Raw genomic sequence first — 24,121 nt, forward strand, 5'->3', positions numbered from 1 at the left:
TTCTCTGGAATTAATAGTATTTTCAAAGTAAAATCTAATGACAGCCTACAACCAACCACAAAATGTGGGTCGCAAGGTCCTCTTCTTTTTTTTTGGTCTTTTTGGGACAGGGTCTTGCTATGCAGTTCAGGCTGGCCTTGAGCTCACTTTGTAGCCCAGGCTGGTCTCACACTCCCAAGGATCCTCCTGCCTCAGCCTTCCGAACACTGGGATTACAGGCGTGTACCACCACTCCCCGCTTGTATTTGCATTTAGAAATATCAGAATAAATCAGGGCGTGGTGGCGCACACCTGCAATCCCAGCACTCGGGAGGCTGAGGCAGGAGGATCGTTGCGAGTTCGAGGCTAACCTGGGCTACAAAGTGAGCTCAAGGCTAGCCTGAACTGCATAGCGAGACCCTGTCTCAAAAAGAAAAAAAAAAAAAAAAGAAAGAAAGAAAGAAAGAAATACCAGAATAAGCTCATGGTGTTTTTTGTTGTTTTTTTTTTTTAATTAAGAAGTTGAGGGCTGTGGGTGTAGCTGGGTGGTAGAGGACTTGCCTAACTTGTTACAAGACCTTGGGCTTGATTCCCCAGCATGGGGGCGGGGCAAGCAGTAAATCTGCTCATTAAAAAAGCCTACAACCACCCAAGGCACACCCTACTCTCCAGACTATGATATCTATCAATCCCCACTAAAAGTTATCTGGACTGAAAAGTTAGGAGGTCTGATTGCAAGTTTGGAGCAAAAAATTTATAACATAGCCTAGGACATGTTGATGTACCCTACTCAAATATGGGCTTCACATAATGGCTTCCTCCCTAAGTATTTACTATGAAAGGGAGATAAGTACAGTAGCCAATTCTAACATTCACTACCTCAGCCAGATGATCAGGTCCAACATCAAGTCATAGCATGAATTTAAACTTTCGTTTCCAAGACCCGCAGAGAGAGAGAGAGTGGATTAATTTGGGAAACCCAAAGAACTTTTAAGTGGCTTGAGCGACTCAAATTACTTGCACAGAGGCAAGGACTGCGTCTTTGCGTTCAAAATGTGCCCACAGAGCTCCTGTCGACTCTAAAAGAAGCTAAGCAAGTAAGCAAAGTTTCTGCAGAGCGTGCGGGAGCTCGCAGTCAAAGGCAGTGCAGCAGGACGCACCGCAGGTTAGGAGAGCTTCCGGGGAGCCAGAGGGCGCACGTGGGCGCACGTGGGCGCAGACTGCGCAGGCGCCACGCGGGACCGCGGAGGCCCAGCTGGGCATTTGAAGCGAGGCGAGAGCTTGGGAGGGTACCTGGGCCGCCGGGCTCTTGGCACTGGCAGTCGCCACCACCACCGGCCTTCGGAGACTGGTCGGGGTCCGCCGCGCTTCCGCCTCGTTCCAGGTCTGGGTTCCCGGGCGCCGGGGGAGGGAGGGGGCAGCCTGAGGGCGACCGGGCCTCGGGCGTTGGCTGCGGGCGTTGGGCGCTGGACGTTGAGAGTGGGCGTTGAAGTCGGGCCGGAACGCTTGCGAGGCTGGAAGTGCAGAGCGGATGGAGGAAGGGTAGGGGAGACCTTGGCACGCAGGCTGGAGAGCACAGGTCTGGGGGTGGGGGGTGTTGAGATGGGTAGACGGGAAAGAGGCAGGAATTGGGGTGTGGGCGAGCAGGAGCCCTCCTGTAGCTTTGGAAATAGCACTGCTTGTTGGTGGATTCGGTGCTTTCGTTTAACGCAAAAGCTAGACTGCAAACAATATTAACGCTAGGCTTTTCCTCTTAATACCACCGAAGGTAGGCGAGGACGATGCACCGCTGAGCTCACTTAGACGTGAGTGGGCGCTGGTTTCCTTAACGAGCGTTTGTAGTGCGTCTGCTGTGTGCCAGCTGCTTTTGAGTTGGCTTTTCGAGGGCCCCTGCTGTGGCTGCCCTTTGGGCCTCTGCAGTTAGAGCAAGTGCTTTTAGTTCCCTTGGTGAGACGCCAGGGTGCTGTATGCAGAGTTGCACAACCAGGAGTCTCACGTGGATTTTCATCTGAGCTGAGTAAGGTGCTGGGTGGGGTTGGGGGTTAGCAAGTAATTCAACTTCCCAATTTCCCCTCACTGCTTTTGGGGAGTAAAGAAATATTGTAATACTCAAATTATCTGCATGTTAAATGTACAAACTAGTTCCTTATACGAGGGAAATGTGTGTGTGAGAGAGTGTGGGTGTGCAAGTAGAGGGCTGGAGATGTAGCTCGGGGTGCAGTGCTTGGCAATAGCATGCTCGAGGCCCTGGGTTGGATCCCTAATACTGAGGCAGAGAGGAGGGGCTGGGAGTAGAAATAATTGCTTGCTGGTTTTCTTTTCTTTTTTTTGTACTGGAGATTGATCAGGTTCTCACCCATGCTAGGCAAGTGCTTTATTGCTGAACTACATCCCCAGTCCTTTGTAAATTGTACTTTGAGATGAAGTCTGACTAAATGGCCCAAACTGATCTGTTTTAATTTGCAATCCTCCTGTCTCAGTCTCCCATCGTAGCTGGGATTACAGGCAGGCAACTCCTGGTTTGGCAGTAGCTACCCCTTAAGCACTTCATCAGCCACCACGTGCTAGGTGGTTTAGGTAGTCTCATTAAATCTCCATGTGCAGAATTTATTAGGAAGTCTACTGCCCACATTATACAATCAAGGAATCTTAGAAAGATGACACGATTAGCTCAAGATAGCATTGCCAAGTGAGGAAAGTGGGACTTGGATCTGAGTTCAAAGTATGCTTGACTAAAACATTGAGTTTGGAGCTTTAAAACAGTGTAGAATGACTCTTCTGGAATGCTTAGTAACGTTAGCAGGATGACAAAAGCAAACTTTTTTCTCAGTAATGGGGATTGAACACAGGGCCTTCACATTGAGCTGTGCCCCCTGCCACCTCCCCTTTTTCTGAGAGAGTGCCTTACTAAGTCACTAGTACCTAGGCTAGGTTTGAATTTGTAACCTTGGCCTCAGCTTCCCAGAGTGTTGGGATTACAGGCTTGCAAACCTTTCAAAGCAAACTGTGAAGAGGACATTCTATTACAGTTGAGTATCTCTGCATTTAGTCTTGTTCTCAAGATGATTAACTTGCTGGGGATTTGTTCTGTCCTCTAGGTTCTGGTCTCCTGGAGAGAAAAGAGAGGGCTTACTTAAAGGTTAGGAGTGTATCCTTGGGCACTCACAACAGCTTGAGAGACAGAGGAGTGGAATTCTGAGGGCCTGAGAGAGGGTCTGCCCTTAGGGAGCATCACATCCTTTGGGGATCAAAGCGTGAAGCACAGAAACAAAGCTGAGGCCACATTTAATTCTCACAGTTATGGAGGCTGGAAGTCTGAAATCATGGTGCCAGGCAAAAATGCTTGAACTCAGGTGATGGTCTCCCTAGATAGTCTTATCACTGGGTAGTCACATGGTGGAGAGAGTGGGAGGGCCTGCGCAGAGCCTCTGAGAGACAGCTTGAGCTCTTATCTCTCCTATGCCTCATTTTTGTGAGTAGTACCAGAGAAATTAGTGATTCTGGATCCTGAGAATATAAAGATCCTTTTAATAGAGACCTCTGGAAAGCCTTCAAACCAGCCTCTTCCTTAGGTAAGGAATTCTGAGAGGATAAAATACAGTACTATTAGTCACCAGTAGACATAAAAATACTGGATTATATATGAAAGAAATTGTTTTAGAACTGGTATTAGCCTGTGATCCTTGCAGTAATAACTGCCCCCCCCCATATAGCTCTCTTTATATATAGATTAGAAGTCTGCTGCCTGAGGCTGGGAAGCACAGTGTTACACCATAGGGTCCCACCTGAGATTCAAATACGCCAGGTGGTTAACATAGGATAATGTTAAGTACATATAATGTACCTGCAAAATCTTACAGATGTTTTTAAATGTCAAAATTCAAACTTAAAAGCCTCTTTATGTCCTTTATGTGCTGATACACATAAATGTATATATGTGTTAAAATTCATAGAACTCAGCTGAGCTTAGTGGCACACACCTAATTGCAACTACTTGGGAGGCTGAGTCAGGAGGATTACAAGTTAGACACCAGGCTGAACAATGTAGTGAGACACTGTCTCAAAGAAAAAAAAAAGCTGGGGATACAGCTCATTGGTCGACTGCTTGCCTAGCAAGCATGAACCCATGTGTTTAATCCTAAAAATTAGAGTTCAATTTCTAAAAATTATAGAACTGTAAATCAAAAGTGTCAATTTAGTGATGTGATAGTTTAAAAAATTAAGTTTCAAAAGATTTTAGGTGACTGGGAATTTTATTTGGATTCACTGTAGCCTGGCTGCCTCCTGTAAAAGCCAATGTTTGAAGTCAGGGATATAGAGTTATGACTTTCCTGTTTACCGGCTGTCAGGCCACATCTGAAATTTTGTCCTCATTTTTGAGTGACATGTGTAGGAGAGTCTCTGACTAATGAGAGAAAAATCCAGAATTGTGCAGAATTTAGAAGGCATTGTATCATTAGGCAAAAGGCCTGAAGGAAAGGAAATATCCTGGCTGTCTCAGATAATTGAAAAGTGGTCACAGGCAGCAACAGAGGTTCAGCTGGGAAGAGAACCTGTGTGTGTGTGTGTGTTAGAACAATTAACTGTCCCCAAATAAAAGAAAGTTTGAAGCATTTAGTTTCAAAATAGATCTGACTGTGTATTTGCATGGATTTTGTCATGGGGATTTCTGAATAGATTAAGGCAGTATCTTTTAATCTGAAACATTCTACCGGTGGACATTCTTTTAAGCTTACATTCTATTTGCTGCTCTAAATGCTGTTTCACAGTGAGTCTAAGATCAATGTTATTAAGGTGAAATATATTTACAGATATTTGAGTTTGGGAAGAGCTGATGCAAGGCATGAGGTTTTGCTCTTAACTTTCAGTAAATAGGACATAATCTGATTCTGCATTTAAAACTGCTTGATGCCATTTCATCAGTGAGTTTCATTTTTCCTCCAGGTTGTCATGAAAACATAAAATAGTTTTTATCATACAAATTTATTTTGAACACCTCATTGTACAAAACACCAGACTGGCTGCTATGGCTGGTTGTTTTTTTTTTTTTTTTTTTTTCACTTTTTAAAATAAGAAATGGTTCCTGCATTCAAGCAGCTAGAAGACAAACCTGTCTATAGGTTTGTTAGGTGATACAGAGTGGTGAGGAGCTGACTGGACTGACTGGCAGTCTTATAGATCAGGACAAATTATGAAAAGCTGTTTCTGGAGCCACTGTTTTGAGAAGGGGGTGACTGTAGTTTATCCTAGATATAATCTGTAAGGTGAAAAAGACTGAAAATTATTTCCTTATTCACCAGAATACTCATTATTTAAAGTTTAGTGAATTTCATTCATTTTAACATGTATTTCCTTTTGCAGTTATAATTACACTGAATATACAGTTTTTTTCTGATTTTTTTTCCATTTACATTTTAACAGACATTTTACGGTTTGTTTGGAAACTAGTATTCTAAATGATAGTTTAGTATTTTTTTCTAGGAGAAGTATCATTGTTAGCCTTCTCTGACTTTGACTTTTAAATAACATACATTTTATACATGCAATTGTACAAGCAGTATGTTTCTGTAGTTTGGATTATTTTAATGAGGTAATTTTTAGAAATAGTGACCAAGTCAGGGGGGAATACTTTTTAGGATCACATATGCACACAGACACACACACACACAGACATGCACGCACACAGTTTCCCAGAAAATAAGCATACATTATTAATTTTATTCCCTTCAGTAATGATAGGCCTTTTAAATTTTACCCATTCTAGGCAGAAAACAATATATAATTATTTCAGTTTGAATTTTGAAAAAAATTTACACCAGGGATTGCAAGATGAAAGGGGTCAAGGACCCCATCAGCCAGAGCTAACCCTGTTCATTAGGAAAGGGTGGAGCTTTCTTAGAAGTCCCACTCAGAAGAACTTTGACTATGGGCAGTATTGTAACTAATGATAGTCAGCAAATCTCAGACTGAAAATAGCATTTGCACAGTGTCTGCTACAGTACCCTGATGTTTTTATTTTTTTATGGTGGGGAGCAGCTAAGGGAGAGGTCAGCAAACTCCTTGGGACCAGAGCAAAGCCAGTCCAACCTGTTAATTCCCTGTTAACTACAGCAGAGATAGCTCTGAGAATGTTTCATTTTCAGTGTTCTCAGCAAAACACTGAGACCTTTCATTTTTGGCCCTATCTCATGCTTGCTCCCTTTTTCATTGTGTATAGTAAAGACTCAGGCTGTTCTGGGTTGTCACTGCCTCTCCATCAGAGAGGTCAGGTCCCACCAGACCCCAGCCTTCCTTTTAGTATGTGTCTAGTTTTTTCTTAATCTCCCATTGCCCCCTCTCAGGACCCCACTGGCTGCACAGGTTGAGGCAGTTTATCCCATGTTTGAAAAGATACCAAACTTGTCATCTTTGGGGTGATACTTATTTCCTACCCTGTTTAACTCATTTTCATATAGTCTTCGTTGTTTTTGTAGTCATGTTTGCTGTCATCTCCTTCTGTGATACATTGCCACTTTAAAAAACTGCAGCACCACAAACTCTTCACATAAATGTAAACATAGAAGAATGATGTGGCCTGTATGATACCTATGTTTTTTGAAGTTAATGTGGTCTCTGTAGTTTATTATATGCTCAGTGGAAAGGTGAATATTGTTGTATTAATCCCTATTAGATCAAGTTTATTTTGTTACCAAAAGATTCCATATCACTGCTTGTTTTCTGTTTTATCAGTTTGTGTCTAAGGTCTTTATCATTATAGATTGAATTTCTTATCCAGTTTTGCTTCCTTCATCTCAAAGTGACACCCTTATGACTCAGATTTCTGGCTACTACTGTTTTTCTTTAGTGTGTTTCTTTCATCCATGTAAAGTGTGTGTGTGTGTGTGTGTGTGTGTGTGTGTGTTTTGTCTCAGTATTTTCTACCTTGAGTTCTGTTTGATCTGCTGTTAATAATAACATTCCACCATAATTTTGGTTATTTGCATAGCATGTTTTTTAATCCTTTTATTTTCAACCTAACTGTATAATTTTTTATTTTATATGTCCATTTTGTGTATCCATCTAACTGAAAGTTTTTCTCCTTGCATCTCTCTCTCTCTCTCTCTTCTAATTGAGACTAACCCAGGGATTACTTGGGCTTGATTCTGTCATCTTACTTGATGTTGTCTGTGTTCCATGTTCTTAAGTTAGACTTTGTGGTTCTACTCTGGTAGTTATGCTAATATTTTAATGCAAAGTTTTTCTGGTACAGAGGTAGAATTACTCAGCGCTCATAGTGTTCATCCCTACCACCACCGTCACGGTGATTTCCTTTTCTAACATAGACATATCAGCACCTGCATTATCATCTAATATTGTGGTTCTCAACCTGTTCCTTTGAATTGGGCAGGTTTGTTGGTACTGGTGTATTTTCCTTGGCAGCTACAGGGTCTCCATCATAATTGCATGCCTGGGGACTTTCTGTTAGGGATCTTCCCAGGATCTGGCCCAATAAAAGTGCTATACCTTTGAGTGTGCCTATGTATTTCTTTTTAAAATCTTTTATGTATTGTTACTGGATTAGGGTATACCTAATTTCTAAAACGACATGACATGGAAGTTGTGTGAGAGTAAGAGAAAAAATTTTATTTTTCGTTCAAGACCATGGTAAACAATAATTTAGGCATTACTCATACATTCAGCTCTTTGGGGTTTTTTTGTTTTTTTTTCCGGTACCGGAAATCGAACTCACGACCTTGCGCTTACCAGGCAGGCACCATGCCTCTAAGCTAAATCCCCAGCGTCACTTTCACCTCTCTTTAACTTTTTTATCCTTTGAGTAGGGAAAATAGGTAGAAATTTTGCCTCCAATTTAAATATAAAACCAGCCACTACTTCAAAAGGCGGAATTGTTTGTCCACTTTAAACGATTCTCCCCTGGGACAGGAAATTTGGTATTCTTGAAGAGCAATAAAAAAACCACAAGCCACCATCCTTTCTGGATAAAGTTTCTTGGGGCACTTTGAAACAAATTAAAAATGAAAGCATGCAATAATGTCTTAATTTATTTTTTGCTAAAGGTATATACATAGATATGATCCTTAAAAAATAAGCACAGCTTGTAAACTATGGAAATTCAGGTGGAGATTATCAAAACAGTGTTTGAGAAAACAGGAGAGAATAGGGTCAGCTGAGATGAATTGTCAAAGATAGGTGGGGTTGATGAGGCAGGTGGCGAAGTGAAGGCATTCTGGGTAGTAGTTTAGCATTTTTGAGGACTTGTGTACCACAAAGTAGAGGGTTCTGAGAGGGCAGAGGTGGGTGATGACCTGATTGATTGCCATGGGCCACCCTGCCTTGAAATCAGAGGGGCAACAGTTCATGGCAGCAGAAGACAGCAAAAGCAGAGAGAGAAAGAGGGAGAGGGGGAGGGGGAGGGGGAGAGAGAGAGAGAGAGAGAACCTCATTTAAACAAGTTTCTGCTGTATTTCACAATAAGGTGTAGGTTTTAGATTGGAAATACTTCTTTTAAAACATGAAAGACCTTTTTCATTCCTGGTGCTTCACAAGCTCTTAACTGTGAGCAACGGTGTGGAACTCTGAGATTACTTTTTAAATGTCTCTTATTGGTCTGTTGAATTCTTTTAAACTTGAAGCTTGTACTTATCCAAAGAGAATTCTTCTCTTCTTGTACCTCTAGGCCAGGTTTGAATGTCAGAGTTAAATGTGCTTTGGAATAGTTCATGGAAATTACCTCTTACATAAATATTTGAAAGAAGTCACCTGTGCTTGCAGTTCTACTTTTGTAAGTTTCTTCTTCAATATATTTCCTTCCTTAGACTTCTATGGATGTTAAATTACCACTTAATATAATGTCAAGAAACTTGGAAGCATCTACTTGTCAAATGGCAGAGCCATTTAATTTTGAAGAAGGTGAAGTCAAGCTTCCATCACACGATTCTGTGAGAACTCCTGGAGGACATCATAACCATCCTAATTTCAGGTTGAAAAGTCCAGAGAATGGAAATGAGAACAATTTTTTGCTTTGTGAGCAAACCAGACAGTATTTAGCTAGTCAAGAAGACACTTCAGTATCTTCAAGTGCTGGTGGCATCAATGGTGAGGTGGTTGGATCCAAAGAAAACAGAAAGGCAGGTGAGTGAAAACCGCTGGCTTTCAATTTTTGTGTCGGGGTCCTTTTAGGGATTGGACCCCAATGCCTTTGTCCCAAGCTACATCACTTGCCCATTTTTCATTGCTTGTTTTTTAAATTTTGAAACAGAGTCTTACTAAGTCACTGAGTTGTGCAGGCTGAGTTTTAACTTGCAGTCCTCCTGCTTTAGCCTCCAAGATTGCTGGGATAAGAGGCATACACACTCACACTGTCTTAGGCTCTCTACTTCTTGATTCTGATAGTGTCTCTGACTTATCGCAAAAAAGTGTATTATATAATAGATACACAGTATGATTTTAAAATACAGTGAATGCTTAAATTTTTAAAAAACTTATTACAACAAAAGACACATTGTCATTAATTCCCATCAGAGTACTCCTGTTGCTTCAGATACACTTATCCCACCTTTCTTGCCTCTTTCTGAAACAGTTCTGGAAGTCCTTTTCCATGAGTGTCTTTAGTTGCACTATCGTGACCACCTTGCTATCCTGAATCATCTCAAAATATTTACTCCTCATGGTCATTTTGACTTCAGAGAAAAGCCAGCAGTCACACAGTTGGCACTGTGCATAAGGTGGATGAGGACACAGCACTTTACAGCCTGCTTTTCCATTAGATGACACTCAGCAGCAGCATTCACTGTATTTTTGATCACTCCACTTAAAGACAAAAGAGAGGGCTTCCAGCACTGCTTCACAAAGTGGCAAGTATGAAGAGATAAGTGTATCTGAAGCAACAGGGAGAGTATTTTGAGAGAGATTAATTAATGGCAGTTTGTCTCTTACTACAATAAATTCACTGTATATTTCGATCACCCATTGTAACCACACATCAGTGGGCTAATGACTGAAACAGCCAAGTGACCACCTTACTGTATTTGTATTTAGTTACCAATTTAGAAGGAAAACCAAATATGTACAGTAGTTGCCTTTGGCTTGATTAATCACAGAATGGATTCCTCAGGAGAGAATGAGTATGGATGAGCTTTTTTCCTCCTACAGAGAAATGTATTAGAAATGTAGGAAAGAATTACATTGGCTTTTTTGTGGGTGTTCTGAAGACTGGCCATATTTTAAAATACCACACAAATTTTGCAAATAATGGCTCAGAAAGATATTAACTGGTTTCACATGATACAATTATTCTTTTTGTCCTAATTCTAAAACTGTGCTTTTGAAGGAGGGTAGGACCTGGTGGAATTTAGCCTCTGTGAAGGTGTATGGCATGATCTTTTAATATTATTTGATATAATCCTCCAAGTATGACTCTTGGACTTCTAGATGTCCTTGGGAATTCAAAACCATTTTAAAGACATTAAAACATTTTTGGCCATTTCTTTCCACGCTGACTTTACACCCAATGCGAAAGCAACGATGGGTCAGCTGCATTAGCTTTATGCTATAGCTCAGTTTAAGGCCAAGGCACCATTGTGGGCTGATGGTCATTGAATGTCTTTACTAGGCACCTGCAGTTAAATGAAACCCAGAAGTGCCAATTTCTCTTTAAAATCTCTCCAATGAAACTGTAAAGATTATTTTTATTAAACCTTGATCCTTGTGTACAGGTATTTTTCTTCTTTTGTGTAATGAAGTAAGAACTGCTCCCACCTTCTAAAGTATGAAAAGCAAGGATGTGACTGAGTTACAAACTTTTTTCTTGGAACACTTTCTTGTGTGAATGACAAACTTTGATTATTTGGACTTAGGTATTGACCAAGCATTTTCTAAAGAGTTGGCTAAGTGAGCTTGTTACTTCAAAGACATCTGACAATATTTTGTTGCCAATGATAAAATTTGAATTTTCCAGCAAAGTAGGATTGCAGGAAATTTGTCTGCCACTCTGAATTTAACAGCGCCCCAAGTATTTAAATCTTTTCTTGTGAGATATATGTGATAGTAACACATTGTAGTAACACATGATATTATTTAATGAAATATGTCAGCATTTGACAACTCTGTGTAATTGGGTGAACCAACCTTCTCCAGGTGGTTAAAAGTCTACCCAAAGGTCAGGGAAAATCAGTTAATTCTCATATAAGACAATAGTGTGGTTTAGAGTCTTTGCTGTGGTTAAGAAGCTACCACTTGGGATTACCTATTTTAAAAGTGTCTGAGAAGGACATTGAATACTCCTCCTTTTGTCAGTGATGTCTCTGTGAGGCCAGATCTTCTTCAGTCAAAGTACCATATGATAAATCGAATGTAAAGACATATATACTCATATATATATACATATATATATATTTTTTTGATCCAGCTATCTTTTGTTAAGGTAAACATTAGGTATACAAAAATGTAAACTTTTTAGCACTTTTTTGTTTTGAAAGGTTCTTTTTAAAACAAATTATGTCAGTATGTAATACACTTATTTTTAAAAGAGTATTTTAAAATTTAGTTTTAATTTCTCATACAGTAATACTGATAGACATAAGCCATGTAAACAGAAGCTCTTGGGGCTCTTCAGTAATTTTTATGAGTATACATGGGTTCTGAGTTCAGAGAGTTTGAGAACTGCTGTCTTTTGAATAGGGAAGAGTTCACAATGAGAACAGCAGTAGTCAAAGTTTTAGACAAGTCCTTATATTCTGTAAGGAAAAGTAGGATGCTCCTTATTTATGGTGTAGTTATGAGACCATTATGGAATGACAGTTATGTGAATATCAGGTAATTCATGGTACTTTTACATTATCAGGAATAAATCATGATATTTGGTTTTTATTAAGAACTGTGTTTTTCTTTCCCAGGAGACTCACTGTCACCATTAAGTGTGGGAGATAATTTACCACCCCGAGAAGAAAAACCTGTAAGTCATTTTTTCTATTTTGCATTTTTGTTTGGGTAAAATATTCTAACATTTTTGTGGTGTGCTGATAAAAATACTCAATTTCTAGATAATAATTCACGGTCAGATTCTCTTTAAAAAATTTATTAGTATATGTTTGTGATACATAATTACAGTCATTTTGGGGAATTGGTACATATCCACATTACACCTTGATTAGTTTTATTCTCCATTCCTCCAACCTTGGTTTTCTTTTCTGTAACCTAGTACCTTAAAAAATGTTTTCTTTTCAGATAATGTAGATTTACAGGCAGTTGTTAGAAATAAAGATTTTATGTAACCTTTATCCAGTTTCCCTAAGTAGTAACAAACTGCAGAACAATATTAAAAGTAGGCTGTTGACATCGATACAATGAAGATACAGAATATTTCTACCATTACAAGAGTTCCTCGTATGCTTCTCTTTTTTTTTTTTTTTTGTTTTTTGCAATACTGTGGATTGAACTCACAACCTTGCGCTTGCCAGGCAGGCGCTTCTGCCACTGAGCTATATCCCCAGGCCCCCTTATATGCTTCTCTATGGTTGCATCCACCTCCCTTATGCCGCTACCCCCTCCTTAAACTCTGGCAGCCATTACTACCTATATTTCCACAATTGTGATGATTTAGGAATGTAGAGATGGAATTAGTATAAAACTTGTTTAGATTGGCTTTTTTCACTCTGAATAATTCTCTTGAAATTGATCTAGGTTGTTTTATCCATCAGTAGTTTGTTCCTTTCTGTTGCTTGCTGTGTATTCTTCCATGGTATGCGTAGCTTGCTTAACCATTCACCCACTAACACATCTACATTAATTCCAGCTTTTGGCTATTGAAAGTAAAACTGCAGTACTCAGGTTTTTGTTGCTGTAAGAGAAATACCTAGGAGTGCAGTCTTGCGGTCATATAATTATTGCATATTTTAAGAAACTCTCAAACTGTTCTGTAGAGTGACTGTACCGTTTTACATGTTCACTAAGAATGTGTGAATGATCTCTGCATCTTTGTCTGCATTTGGTGATGTTCCTATTTTTATTTTACTAACTCTCATAAATCTTGGTTATGTCTTAGTTCTCAGTTCTGTAGTTCTTTGCTGGTTTTTCTATTTTTTTGTTTTGTTTTGTTTTGTTTTTTTCCAGCGCCGGGAATCGAACTCACAAACTCACAACCTCACACTTGCCAGGCAGGCGCTGTGCCGCTGAGCTAAATCCCCAGCCCCTCTATTGTTTTTCATTAATCTATATAGTCCTCCACCAATACCATACAATCTTGATTATTAGAGCTACATAGTAAGTCTTACAATTGAGTACAGAGATTCATTCCACTTTTTCTTTTTCAAAATTGATGTAGCTATTCTAGATCTTCTGCCTTCAAATACATTCAAAATAATAATTCATATCTATAAAATAATCTTGCTGGGATTTTGATATGAACCTGTATATCAGTGTGAAAATTATTGACATTTTTGCTGAGTTAAATCTTCCAATTCTTGAACATAATAATGTCATTCTACTTATGTAGATCTTTGATTTCTTTCACTTTGTAGTTTTTAGCCTACAAGTCCTGTGTGTGTTTTGTTAGATTAATGCTTATGACTTTCACTTTTTGAATGCTATTTTAATTTTTTTTCCTTTGTATGTCCTCAAAGAAAAAAAGTATTTTTTATAATATTTTTTTCTCTTTGTATGTCCTCATATTTATTGCGAATATGTAGAGATAGGATTTTTATGTATCTATCTTGTATTCTGTGACCTTGCTGAGCACTTAACCTAGAACTCTTTTTCTACATCCCAAGCAGTTTTCTACATAGCCATATTTGTATACTTTTTTACACACGCACACACACACACTCACACGTGCACACTTCTTTGGGGGGTATGAACTCTTTTTAATGCTTTATAGTGGTTTTCTTTTCCCCACAAGATTTGTAATTAAAATACATGGAATTTCATGAATGACAGTACATTGGTGACAACAGAATGGAAACAGGACAAGTGTGTGAAGTACAGTCCTTCTTGTGGGGTGTAATATTCACTTACTGGGAATCGCAACATGATGAGGCCCCACGTCTGTACTACCTACTGTTCTAGTCTCAGGCAATGGCAGACTCAGGGGAGTTTAAAAAGCATGAATAAAGCAAATGTAATCAATTGCCTCCGTCACCCTGCCCTTTCTCCATTTTCTTCACATAAGCAGCTGGAACAAGGGTGTGAGGCAGGTCTTGCCTTATTGCACTGGCAAGAGCTCTATCGAATAAGTGTGGTGATAGTGGATGTATTGACCTTCTTTCTGGTATTAGGGAGAAAGCACTCGGTTCTTTACTAGTAACTGTATGGTTTTTTTTTCCCCAGTGATGGGGATTGAACTCAGGGCCTTGTACTTGTTGGCAAGCACTCTACTACTGATCTACATCCCTACTCCTTAATTAGTTAATTAATTAATTAGTTAATTCATTAATTAGTTAATTTACTTATTTATGAAACAGCACTCTGGGAAGCTGAGGCAGGAACAGTCCAAGTTCAAGCCCAGCCTGGGCAATTTAGTGAAAACTTATCTGAAATTAAAGAAAAAAAAGGACCTGGGATGTGGCTCAGTGTGAAGGTCTTGGGTTCCAGCCCCAGTACTGCCAAAACAAAACAATTATGTATTGCCTATTTGTCTTTGCAGTCCAGTGTTGCTTTACATTTTATAGCTGTGTTGTTTGTTCCATACACATTTAGAATTGCTGTCTTCATTGACACTTTTGTCATCATAGTCTCTCTGGTAATTTCCTTTCCTCTGAAAATGTTTATCAGATATTAATTCAACTATTCTGTTCTTATTATTTGAGGTACTTAGCCATCTTTTTATTACCAGTCTGCTTATATCATTGTACTTGGAATGAATTTCTTTTTTCTTTTTTTTTTATTATTTATAGAGTAAAAGAAGGATAACATAGTCATAGAGGGGCTTACTGAATTACAGACAAAGTGGTAGGAAAGTATCAGTGGTTGTTGTTTTACATATTGTTATCTACAAGATAGTCTCTCAGGAAAACAAATAGACAAATAATAGTGAGTTACAGACAAAAGTGGTAGGTTATTATCAATGGTTGTTGTACTATACTTTGGTATCATCAAAGTGGCTTCTAAAGAAAATAAATAGAGCTATACATGAGTGACCAATTGAATATTCATTGACTATTCTCAATGGTGGTTGTAGGAAACACACAGTAATAAACATACATCCATTTACGAAATAGCATAGGAACAATATAGAATGAATTTCTTAATAGCATATAATTAACGTCTTTTAATGTATTTTGCCAGTCTATCTTTTAATTGGTGCATTTAGGGCATTGACATTTAAAAGTAATTCTTGATACTTGGGTGCTTAAAGTTTGCCATTTGTGTTCTGTTTTTCTGCCTTATGGATTCTTTGAACAATTTTTGTAATCCCATTTTGATTTGTCTAGTGATTTTGAGTACATTACTTTGTGTACGTTTTCTGGTGGGTTGCCATAGATTTTGCATTGTATATACACAACTTACTGGTGTCATCGTTTTATCAACTTGAGTATGGTATAGATACTTCCTCATTCAGTCTTCTTATTTGTTTTATAGAAAAGATTAGGGTTTTTAGTTGTATTTAATTGGATGAATAGGGAAAATTCTGTCTGACCAAAAGAGTAAGTTTCAAATCTAGTAGTTAAAAGCAATTATTATCAAATTCTAATCCTGCTGTTCTGTGTTCTTAATAGACGCCTACCAATAATGTGCCTTCTCTGAAGTCAAAAAAATCACACCAGTTTAAGAATTCCTTGTCTATAAATAATCCAGCACTTTTCAACTCTTTACGACTTCCTTTTCGGTCAACAACTTGCCATCGCTGTGGCCTTTTTGGTAAGCATAGTACTCTTAGGTGTCCACTGGATTATTCTACATATGTAAAAATATTTGTATTAATGGAAAATTTTAAACAGAGTGTAAATAAAATAATGTATATGTCATTTAGCTGTCATTTAACTTTTAGTAGCAAAATCTACCCATGATCATTTTTTTGTTTGTTGCTGAGTAGTATTCCATTATATGATTATATTATAATGTGTTTATTTCACTTTATCGTATTTGCAGTACTAAGGGGCCTCTTGAATGCTAGATAAGCACTCTACCACTGAGCCACATACCCAGCTCCTATTTTTTTTAACTGACAGATAAAATTGCTTATCTTTACCATGTACAATATAACATTTCTGACACAGTGTGTTTATTCATTTTCCTGTTGATAAACATGGCTTTGCCCAACTTTGGGCTAGCATGACTAGAATGGGTCTGAACATTTTTGTCCAAGTCTTTGTATAGACATGTGTTTTTATTTATCTTGAGTGAACACTTAGGGGGAGAATTGCTGAGTCAAAGGACAGGTATACTTTCCACTTTGTAAGAAACTGCCAAACCATTTTCCAAGGTAGTCCCATTGGTAATGAGCTTTGCTTGCTGTATGTCATTGCCAACATTTGATACTGTCATTGTTTTGGTAATAACTCATCTCATGGTTGTACAGTGGTATCTCATTGTTCTAATGTGTTGTTCTCTCATGATCAATGGCCTTGAACAATTCTTCTATATGTTTACTGGCTATTTGGATTTTATGGGTTTTGTTTTCACTTTTTTTTGGTACTGCGACTCAAACTCAGGACCTTGCGCTTGCCAAGCAGGTGCTTGTGCCACTGAAATGTATCCCCAGCATGTGTTCACTTTCTTTTAGGGTGGAAGTATTTGATACCAGCCTGACTTTTGTTTATTGTTATTTTTACTACCTTTTTTTTTTTTTTTTTTTTAGATTACCTGTTTTCTTCCATCTGGATACTAAGGTTTTTTAAAAATAGCTTTTGTCAAAAACTTTTTGGTTTTTCTGGGTGTGAATCTCCTTAGCATTTTTTTGTTGTTCTTTAATGATACACGATAAGCTATTTCAGTCTACTTTATCTAGTTTCCATTACAACAGTTTTCTCTTTGCTTTGGTTTCTTCTTTTGTATTTTCTAGGCTCTCTTTTAGGAAGTCATTTATGTCTCTAGTCTTACCTTCCTCTCACTTTCATTCTTACAATGCTTTTTCTCTGCATTTTGAGAGAGTTTTAAAAGTTAAATCTTAATACCTAGTCGTAAACAGCACAACTGTCTCCAGTCTTCTTGAGATGCTCTGCAGAATGATGTTTGATATGTTTAGTTTTTGCAAATGTCTTGATCTCAGTGTCACATCCTTGGCACATACCTCCAGTGACGTCCCAGGTTGTACCCACAGGGTCACTGAGGTGCTCTCAGTGCAAGCAGACATACTACTGCTCCACGGCGTGTCAGCGGAGGGACTGGTCCACCCACAGCATTGTGTGTAAACCTGTCCAGCAAAAGTAAGTGTTCATGCTCTTCATTCATGGGAAATATTGGAAAGGTTTTTTTTTTTTTTTTTTTTTTTTTCTTGATAAAATAGGGATCTAATCAGTTAAGCAGGCCAGAGGTATGTCAAGGGTACTTTCTATTTATTAAAGTATAACAAAATGTATAAACTGGAAGTAAATAGCTCTATAAACTTAGTTTTACTAGTATAATTAGTACATACTAAGATTTAGAAATGGAAGTGAATTTGCAATGGTTAGAATTTTAGAAATCCTTGCTTTTAATCATGAATGCTTGCCTGAGTTTTAATTATTTGTAATTTTCACAGGGCTTCTTGAGTTGTAATTTTAAAATACATAAATCTGACTTGCGTGACATTTACCGGTTTACAAAACAGTTTCATGTATAACCTCATTTGATCCTTAAAACTCTATCTAGTAGGGTTGTTTATTGTTATTATTAATGTAGGGGTTACATTACCTCCATTTTAGAGAGACGAAAACTGAGGCTTGGCAATTGACTATACCTCTGTCTGTTGGTAGCTTTTGGAGGAGGCACACCTGCGCGCACACAGTGTAAACCAGCGTAGGCAGCGCTGGATTGTTTTACTTGGTTACTGCTGGGATTCTCTGGGAGATGCTGTTTTGTTTTTCCTGTATTTTGTTCATTGAGAATCTCAGATAATTGTGACTAATGGCCTCTACTCTTAGTTGCCTCTGTAGCATAAGTATCGCAATCTGTTGCTGTATTTCAGTTTCCACAAACTTGAAGACAATAAGCCACCTTTTGAAACAAACATGGAAGTGAAAAATGAGGTATAGTATTCTTCATCTTTAGAGAAAACTTTAAACGACTCTCCTTTATTAAGATTTAAGCTAAAGTACTCGCACGTCTTCACAGATGTTTAAAGACAAAAATTTCCCTTTAATTCTGTACACCCTACTGATGGGATTTGATAACTGAGGGGTCTTTGAGAATTGTTTCTTTCCAATCTTTGCGCAAAAAGTTCTTGAGATGGCTGTCTTGGTGTAAAATCTTTTTGAAGCCGTTATGTGCAGATTCTGTTTGCGCATGCCACTTTGTGTAGGGCCTGGCTTTCTAATTAAGGAGTGTTTTTTTCTGTTAATAGCTCCCTTTCATATATATATATTAGAGACTAGGTTACTTGTAACCCAAAACACTTTTATTCGTTCTAGCTAATCTGTATAGACATTTTTAGGTTTGGCCAGCTGCCTCATCTATTTTAAAATATTGACTTTCTCCTTTAAATTTGTATTGATTTATTGATTATGGTACAGGGGATTGAACTCCAGGCCTTCGTCCTGAGCTACTTTCTCAGGTTGTGCTTTTTGTTTGTTCGTTCAGATGGTCTTGCTAAGTGGCCCAGACTGGTTCCAATTTGTGATCCTCTTGCTTCAGTCTCCCAAGGTGCTGGGATTACAGGCAATCACCAGCACATTTGGCCCTAATTTAAACATTTGAAATGAGTGCTTATTAATGGACTGCGTCCCTCCTACTTTTTCTTTAAATTTAAATGAACCCAACAGTACTGTATTTGTCATTACCTCGTTCTGGGGTGATGCACAATGCTGTGTACACTGCCTGGGGGTTTTAGGAATTCTTGGAGGCTGTCCCTGTTTGTGCACTCTCTTATTCCAGCTTAGGAGTCAGACTTCCGAAGCCAAGAGTCTAACAGTTAGTGGCCACGGTATCATTGAAACGTGCTTGTAAGTAATGCTTTTATGTGTTTTTTCAAATCAGAGTGACTGTCCACCTGGGGTTACTAAAGAAATAGCCAGTGGTGCCGAGAAAATAATGTTTTCTGATTTGAAAAGTTTACATCTCAAGAAAACCATGGAAATAAAGGTATTTTTTCTTCAGTTGTCATAGGCAGATACCAAAGAACGACTAATTATTATTTCCTCATTCCCTATTTTGAATTTGAGGTCCTAAATAGTTATAGGATATATCTGATTAAATTAGTAAAGATTAAAAAAACTAACACTTTTTTATCTTAGTTAAAGCTTTGTGAAAGTCACATTTGCTTTTGTTTGCAGTGAATTATTGTATCTTCTCTGTCTCTGAAAGGGTACAGTTACTGAATTCAAACACCCAGGTGACTTTTATGTCCAGTTGTATTCTTCAGAAGCTTTAAAACACATGAACCAACTCTCTGCAAGCTTAAGAGAAACATACGAAAATGTGGTGCATGAAGATTATACTCCTATTAAGGGGGAAGTTTGTGTTGCCAAGTACACTGTTGATCAGGTAACTATGGATGAAGTGAATTAATGAAATGTTTCAGCTTACCTTGGTTGTATCAGCTCGTCAACACCAGAGCTTTTAATGGTGGAGAAGATGGCTTAACGCAGACTTGGGTCACACTCCCGTCCTCATTACTCCACTTCGTGCTCACTTTGTTTCCTCCCTGTCCTGCCCCTCTCCAATTCTGTCTTTGATTTCTAGGCAGCTGTTTATGGACTGGTGGTCTTAGAGCTTGTGGTTGTGTAGCTGAGGTATTAATGTGCAATCGGCTGGCTGAAATGGCTTTGGAATATTTGTGCACATTACAGTGTCCTACTTAGACAATGTTAGGTATTTCTTAGCAAGATTCATAACAAATAAAGTTGACATTTTAATTGAACAGAACAGGAGCCTTTCTTTTGCATGGTGTGTAAAATTGGTTGAAGGTTTCTTAAAAATTGCGACATGCTGTTTTAAAGGAGAATACTGTGCTATTTCTTTTCCAGACCTGGAATAGAGTAATAATACAAGATGTTGATATGCTGCAGAAGACAGCACAAGTCTTGTATATTGATTATGGAAATGAAGAAATAATTCCACTAAACAAAATTCACCAACTAAATAGAAACATTGAATTGTTTCCTCCTTCTGTGAGTCTTTTTCCTTATAATTCCTGTCAGTGTCTCTAAGGATCTGTTTTTAATGTTTTGATGGGCACAATGTTTTTCTTCTATTCTGCCATGTTATTATGCCTATTGGCACATCTTTTAGTATGTAAATGAATATCCATTGGATACCTTGACTCTATTATCGCTTATGTAGTTAGTAGAATTTGAACTGAAAAACTAACATTTAGGCACATCTTATCAGTCTACTTTTTTTGTGTGTGGAACTACTGATTGAACCAAGGACCTTCACATTAAGCTACACCCCCAGCCCTTTTTATCTGTTACTTTAAGACAGAGTCTGGCTAAGTTGCCCAAACTGGCTCAAACTTGCAATCCTTCTTGCTTCAGCCTCCCATAAGGCAGGGATTACAAGTGTATGCCACCATGCCTGCCTTCCATTTGCTCTTTTCTATATGTATTACATTATTTGAAAGTGGCCAAAATCAGGTATAGTTACTATGATTATTGTCCTCCCATGAATTTCTTATGTTTAAAGTACCAAAATTCAGCATTGTGAATGATGTAGTAGGAGAGACAAATACAATCATAACGAAAATTGTTGATCTGGTTAGTACTCAAAGACTTCTCATAAGTTTTTAGCATAAAATACATTCTTTAAAAAAATCTCATATAATTAATTAGAAAAACTTGTTTTTAAATACTCATTCTCACGAGTAACTTACACAAAATCTTTCAGGCTATAAAGTGTTTTGTGGCCAGTGTTGTCCCCACAGAGGGTATGTGGAGCAATGATTGTATCAAAACTATTAAATCACTGTTGATAGAGCAGTACTGCTCTATAAAGATTGTCGACATCTTAAAAAAGGAGGAGCTTACCTATGCTGTAGATGTTGTGCTGCAGACTTCAGGTAAGGTCTGAGTCTTCCTTTGTAAATTAAACACTTGATACCTTCTTTTCAACCTGCCACCTATTATTTAAGAAGAAATAGGTGAGGCCAAGTAAACTCCATTCTGGAATCATGCAGATTTTGACTGACAGTGGGGCCTTGGATTGGCAATTTGCCAAGTATGTGGCATTAATTCATAGAACTGAGTGGCTGAGAGGCTGGATTTAGATGTTAACTAGAAGTATCCTCATAGTATAGTTACTGTAAATTTACTCCTAAGTTCTGCTTGGAGAGAAATTCTTGCATTTATTCTTTATCATCAGTGCTTTTCTTTGAGTAACTCCCACAGAACTGCATTTTGCTAGTCCATAATGTTTAAATTATAGATGTGGAAACATTTTGGAATCCCGTCTTTGCATTGTGGATTCATATCTGTTTGAGAAGTAACTTACGGTAGACGTGCCATTTTGAATTCCCAAGGTCTTCTTGCACCTCTACTTTTAGCACCATGGGTCACTTCTCAGAAAATGCAATTGATATGTTGAAATTTAGCATGAAATTTATGTATTTTGTTTCTTTGCTAAGTATATCTCATACTGATTCCAGATTTTGGATATTATTTAAGAGACCTTGAAATTCATGTCAATGATGACTAACCTTTATTTCAGTTATACTGTCAGTCTAACAAAAATGGAGTCTTAGACTGATTTCTTCTTGTAAGTGGTTATTCTAAGTGAGCTTGTGTGATGATAACTTAACCTTTCATGTTACTCAGAATTTTGAAGAGAAATCAATTCATCATGTTTTCAATCAAGTGACTATAGGAATTTTGCTTCAATTTTTAAAGCTGCTCATTACTACTATATTTTGCCCATAGTAGCTGATAGCATAATGCTTACTGGTACATTAATAGCTACAATAGCTCAGTTATGTGATTTACTTACTTGTTTTTCATTTATACGTTTCCTATGCTTTATAAAGTATCTCAATGTAGACATATTTTCTTAATTTTAGGAGAATTTTTAGACCATGTCCTGGTAGAAATGGGATATGGTTTGAAAGCCACAGGACAAAATTCTAAGAAGCAATGTACAGATCAAAGTGAGTATACAGATTAATATTAAACAATGTAGTGACTTCAGTTATGAGACCATCTTCTTTACTAAATAAAAAAAGGCATGACTGTAGCATTGTCAAGACTTACTAGTAACTATTCTATAGACATTGTAAGAAAAGTGAGTTGTTTTTTTTTTTCAGTACTGGGGATCAACCCCAGGGTCTTCACACTGGGTATGTCTCCAGTCATTTTTTTAAATCTTTAAATTTTGAGTTAGGGTCTCCTGCTTGCCCAAGCTAGGCTTGAACTTGTTGTCCCTCTGCCACCACATCCCAGAGTTCTGGGATTACAGGTGTGTGCCACCATGCCTAGTTAATGGTTTCTCATCTCAGTTTTCCCCGTCCATTTCCTTCCCAGGTTTATTTTATGCTTAGTTGTGTGTGTTTTCATAGTCTGTTTCCCCCTTCATTGTGTTCCTTTACCAGTTACTTTAGGTGTAGATACAATTTGTTGTCTCTGTTCATGAATCCAGGGGTGGTGCCATGACTTGGGTATGTCTTCCCCCTATAGCCTGTCCCTTACCCTATTTAGTTCTTATAGAGTCTTCATCCCAAATACCCTTTGTATATATCTTTTTTTCCCCATTTTTTTCTTTCTTTCCCTACTACCATTTCCTAGTGTCAGGAATCCTCATCAGTCACAGACAATTAAAACAACCTTGTGATGTTATCTCTTATCTCCAGTCTATATTTTTATGTTACTTTCCTGTGATATCCATAAAACATAAGTCTTGGTGTAGCAGCTCTGCTGAAAAGCTTTCAGTAGTTCTTTGCCATCTGGAAAAGAAAAACAATGTCTAATAGCAGTCGTGGTTGAAACCATAAGTTTTGGTGTAGCGTGAGAAAGAATAATGAAAAAGGCAAACTTCAGGTCCACAACGTAGAACAAGAAGCTTTGATTAGAAAGGTAGGAAATCTTATTCAAAACAATGGGTGGGTAAATGCCTATGAGAGGAGGAGTCATCACTGATATAAAAGGCTCTGAGGGATCCAACGGAAGGAACAAAGAAATCCAGTGAACAGTATCTACTTCGCTAAGGCACTGTGGAGGTGCTTCATGAAGGGTAGCCTGTGACCGGTACAGCCATACAGAGAAGAGATTATGCAACAGTGTAATACAGTGAATGCTGGGTACAGTGTGAGCCCTGGGAAGGGGGAAGACCACCTAACCAAGACATGCAGAGAATCCTCCTTGGGGCGGCACCACGCTGAGTGGGAATTAGCAGGTGCTGAGGTGAAGAGCTGTGTTCCAAGAAGAAAGAAAACACATGTTAAGGCTTTGAGATATAAAAGAGCGTGGTTAGGTCTGAAAAACAGGTATGGCTAGAGCTGATTATCCAGGGCCGCCATAAAATAAGGAACAGAAGGTTAGGAGGTGAGTTAGTGGAAATCACAAAAGATTTCGTGAGCTCTGTTAAGGGAATTAGACTTGACTCTGAAGCCAGTTTAAGAGAATGGAAGGGTGAGAGGCCCCTGGAGTTATGGCCCTTATTGGACTTGAATGGTGTTTCTGGATATAGCACCATGGAGAGGCTCTGAAGTTAGATGAATTAAGAGGAAGAAATGGGTGTTAAACCTTCTGAAGAATTTAAGACCTGAAGCAGGAGAACCTCCTCAAGTTCGAGGCCAGCTTGGGCTACACAGTGAGTTCAAAACCAGGCTGAACACATAGTGAGACTCTGTTTTTTAAAAAAAGAAGAAAAAAGCCTTAAGAATCTGTCTGTGACTCTGTCACAGAATCACACCTGCACTTCTGTCATACCCCTTCATATATGGCCCATTGAGTGGGCTTTATAGCTGACTCATCTCTTTTGCAGGTTAGAGAACTGACTTTTGCTATGCTCCCACCCCTTCTTCTGCTGAGGGATGCTCGTGCTCTGCTCCACTTCCCATGCCTGCCTCTGAGACTGCACTGCCCCT

At 38.4% G+C, this 24,121-nt stretch overlaps 1 protein-coding gene across 5 annotated transcripts in view; it reads left to right on the plus strand.

Moving 5' to 3' along the window:
• Positions 1-1,193: 1,193 nt before the first annotated feature.
• Positions 1,194-24,121, plus strand: part of Tdrd1 (tudor domain containing 1) — a 44,848-nt gene continuing 21,920 nt past the window's right edge. For 2 of the 5 annotated variants that reach the window (XM_005387815.1, XM_013515848.1), the window contains exons 1-11: positions 1,194-1,363; positions 8,796-9,111; positions 11,874-11,932; positions 15,690-15,831; positions 17,234-17,339; positions 18,080-18,140; positions 19,087-19,191; positions 19,414-19,593; positions 20,076-20,219; positions 20,935-21,106; positions 22,100-22,186. In XM_005387815.1, the coding sequence (XP_005387872.1) occupies positions 8,802-9,111; positions 11,874-11,932; positions 15,690-15,831; positions 17,234-17,339; positions 18,080-18,140; positions 19,087-19,191; positions 19,414-19,593; positions 20,076-20,219; positions 20,935-21,106; positions 22,100-22,186 (1,366 nt within the window). In that variant the 5' untranslated portion in view covers positions 1,194-1,363; positions 8,796-8,801. Of the gene's footprint in view, positions 1,364-1,439; positions 1,559-1,978; positions 1,997-8,795; positions 9,112-11,873; positions 11,933-15,689; positions 15,832-17,233; positions 17,340-18,079; positions 18,141-19,086; positions 19,192-19,413; positions 19,594-20,075; positions 20,220-20,934; positions 21,107-22,099; positions 22,187-24,121 lie in introns of those variants that run through there. The other 3 variants (XM_005387817.2, XM_005387816.1, XM_005387818.2) reach the window with 3 other exon arrangements.

The sequence above is a fragment of the Chinchilla lanigera genome, unplaced genomic scaffold (genome assembly GCF_000276665.1).
Source record: "Chinchilla lanigera isolate Chin_1 unplaced genomic scaffold, ChiLan1.0 scaffold00030, whole genome shotgun sequence".
Classification (NCBI taxonomy): domain Eukaryota; kingdom Metazoa; phylum Chordata; class Mammalia; order Rodentia; family Chinchillidae; genus Chinchilla; species Chinchilla lanigera.